Here is a 2,979-nt window from a genome sequence, read left to right on the forward strand (position 1 = left end):
TTTTTTGAATTTTTTATATTAGTATATCAAAATTATTTAAAAACATGTACAAAAATATTAATTTAATACCTTTTGAAATAAAAAACAATTTAAAAAAATTACGAACATGCATTGTGAAATCCTCATGAGTAGTTGGATGGATTAAACATTCCACGTGTAGTTAAATACTTGTCAGGATGTCCACACGTTAGTGACATATTGGGACAGTGATGTTCTGTGCTTTGGTCACAATTCTTGAATAATTTAAGCTGAAAACAAGCCTTTTCTGGTTTTCTTTTTTGCCCGAATTGCGTGATAATTTGTACCTCCCATGAAAATTTCAGACACTACTGTTTGAAATTAGAGTATACAAATTTGACATTGCTGGCTTCAGGATGGATATTTTTTAACGCTCCATTTGGTTTTTCGAAAGGTAAAAATGGATTCGATAGAAACGAGAAGTTCTGGAAAAAAAAAAAAGCTAGTCCGCAAGTAAAGTAAAAGGAATGGAAGCCATTGATATCAATGGCATGCATACTTTGAATTGTCAATGACTCGATCTAATAAAACTATTCATTCTTATCAAGCACGGGCAACACTTACCAAATATTCATCTATGGAAATTGGCAGCTGCAACTTCATGGCAGCTCTTCGTCTCTTACTATGTTGTTTCTGTTGGCAACTTGGTGCTGCCGTAGATACCATAACATCATCTCAATACATCAAAGATCCTGAAGATGTAGTTTCTGCTGGAAATAAGTTCAAACTTGGATTTTTTAGCCCTGGTAATTCAACAAACCGGTATGTAGGCATATGGTACAATAATATTTCTGTTACAACTCCAGTCTGGATAGCTAACAGAAACAAGCCACTCAATGATTCTTCTGGGATTATGACAATATCTGAAGATGGAAATCTTATAGTTTTGGACGGTCGGAAAGAGATTCTTTGGTCGTCAAATGTTTCAAATGGGGTCAGTAACTCAAGTGCACAGCTTACGGATGATGGAAACGTAATCCTGAGAGGGGGCGAAATTGGAAACAGCTTATGGCAGAGTTTCCAGGAACCATCTGATACTTTCATGCCGAAGATGAGACTTACTGCTAATAGAAGAACGGGTAAGAAGACGCAAATAACATCATGGAAAAGCCCTTCTGATCCATCTGTTGGAAGCTTTTCTTCTGGTATTGAACCCTCAAGCATTCCTGAGGTTTTCGTTTGGAATGATAGCCGTCCATTCTGGCGGAGTGGTCCATGGAATGGTCAAGCCTTTATAGGAATTCCAGAAATGAATTCAGTTTATCTTAATGGGTATAATCTTGTACAAGATGGAGATGGAAATTTTTCACTAAGCGTTGGGCTGGCCACTGAATCTTATATCACCAATTTTGCTTTGAGTTATGATGGAAGATTTGGAGAAATGTATTGGGATTCTGCCAATGGGATCAAAGTCAAGTTTTTTTTATCGGATATTGAGAAAAAAAATGAACTAAACAAAATTAGGATAATGAAGGGCAATAAAAAAGTTAATTTGGATATTGAGAAAAAAATTGAACTAAACAAAATTAGGATAACGAAGGGCAATAAAAAAGTTAATTTCAAGATAAAATATAGTAAAGGTAATCTTTTTATAAGAAATGATACACTAAGGGTGAAGTTGTTCTTCGCTTATATAACTAATATTTTATATGAATCTTTGAAACCAATGCTAATTTTTAGGATACTTAATTCTTTCTAATTATCGGATGATGACTTCTAATTTTCCTTGATATTTATCTTCCTATTTTAATTTAGAGGAGATGGAGAGTGGCTAACATCCACTGAGATGTGACAAACTTAATGAATTACTCATATTATAACTTAACTTGTTATTATATGTTTACTTTTATTTATTTATTAAACTATGAAAAACTCATAATTTTATCCATTCAATTTTTTTAGAAAGATTTATATGCTAGGGTTGGTTTGGGTTTCAAGAGATATTAAATTATGTTGTTATTTGATGAAGCTAAGTTTCATTTTAAAAAAAAAAAAACTTAGGTATGTTAAAATTGAAGAAATTATAATTATTTTATATTTTATTTTTATTGTGATGTTGGAAATTCTAGGGAAATTAAAAAAATTTGGAATTAATAAAATCAATATCATTCTATATAAGTTTCATAATCATGTGATAATTGTTCTTAGAATTATCGAGATTCATTCAAAGGGTTGTAAAGATAAGATTATATTGAAGGGGCTGAAGATTTTATTAATTTCATACTTTCTAAATCGAAGAATATTAATGCATGTAAAATTAGATGTCCATATGTGAAGTGTAAGAATAAAAAGTTTCACTTTAAAGATTTTATGTTTCTCATAAAATCATATTAGAAAATATGGTTAGTTCAACTTCTAGTTTTAACTACATCTATGAGTTTATAAATGATAATAATAATTTTTACAGGAGTATAGTGATAAATACAATGTGAATGAGTTATACTTATTCAATTGAAAGTTCACGTAACATCCATTTAGATGAAGAATCAAATGTAGATACAATTAAGTTTCTTGAATTTTTAAAATATTTTGATGAACCATATTAGAAAAGATAATTAGTTCAACTTCTAGTTCTAGCAATATATATGAGTTTGTGGATGATAATAGTAATTTTTTATAAAAGTGTGATGATGAATGCATGGTGAAGGTTTGTGAATGAATCATGGTTATTCATGTAAAGATTTATGTCATATCTCTTTAGATAAATAATCAAATGTAGATGCAGTTAGGTTTATAGAACTTCTAACATATTCTAATAAATCATTATGAGATAGGTGTGTAATTCACAATAAATTGTCAGTTATTGCACCAATCTTTACTTTTATGTCATATTAAAAGCATGTTAACTGAAGAGAATATAAATTGAAAAAGAATTTTTATGATATAAAATCCATGATGAAACCTTTTAATATAGGATATTAAAAAACTGATATGTAACCAAACTTTTGCACATTTTACTAT

The 2,979-nt window shown here is 29.9% G+C and overlaps 1 protein-coding gene across 1 annotated transcript in view; it reads left to right on the forward strand.

Moving 5' to 3' along the window:
• Positions 1-595: 595 nt before the first annotated feature.
• The window catches only part of LOC105113613 (G-type lectin S-receptor-like serine/threonine-protein kinase At1g11300), a 10,204-nt gene continuing 7,820 nt past the window's right edge, over positions 596-2,979 (forward strand). The window contains exon 1 of the mRNA XM_011009857.1: positions 596-1,429. Coding sequence (XP_011008159.1) covers positions 596-1,429 — 834 coding nt within the window. The remainder of the gene's footprint in view (positions 1,430-2,979) is intronic.

This window comes from Populus euphratica, unplaced genomic scaffold (assembly GCF_000495115.2).
Source record: "Populus euphratica unplaced genomic scaffold, PopEup_1.0 scaffold441.1, whole genome shotgun sequence".
In the NCBI taxonomy this organism is placed as follows: Eukaryota; Viridiplantae; Streptophyta; class Magnoliopsida; order Malpighiales; family Salicaceae; genus Populus; species Populus euphratica.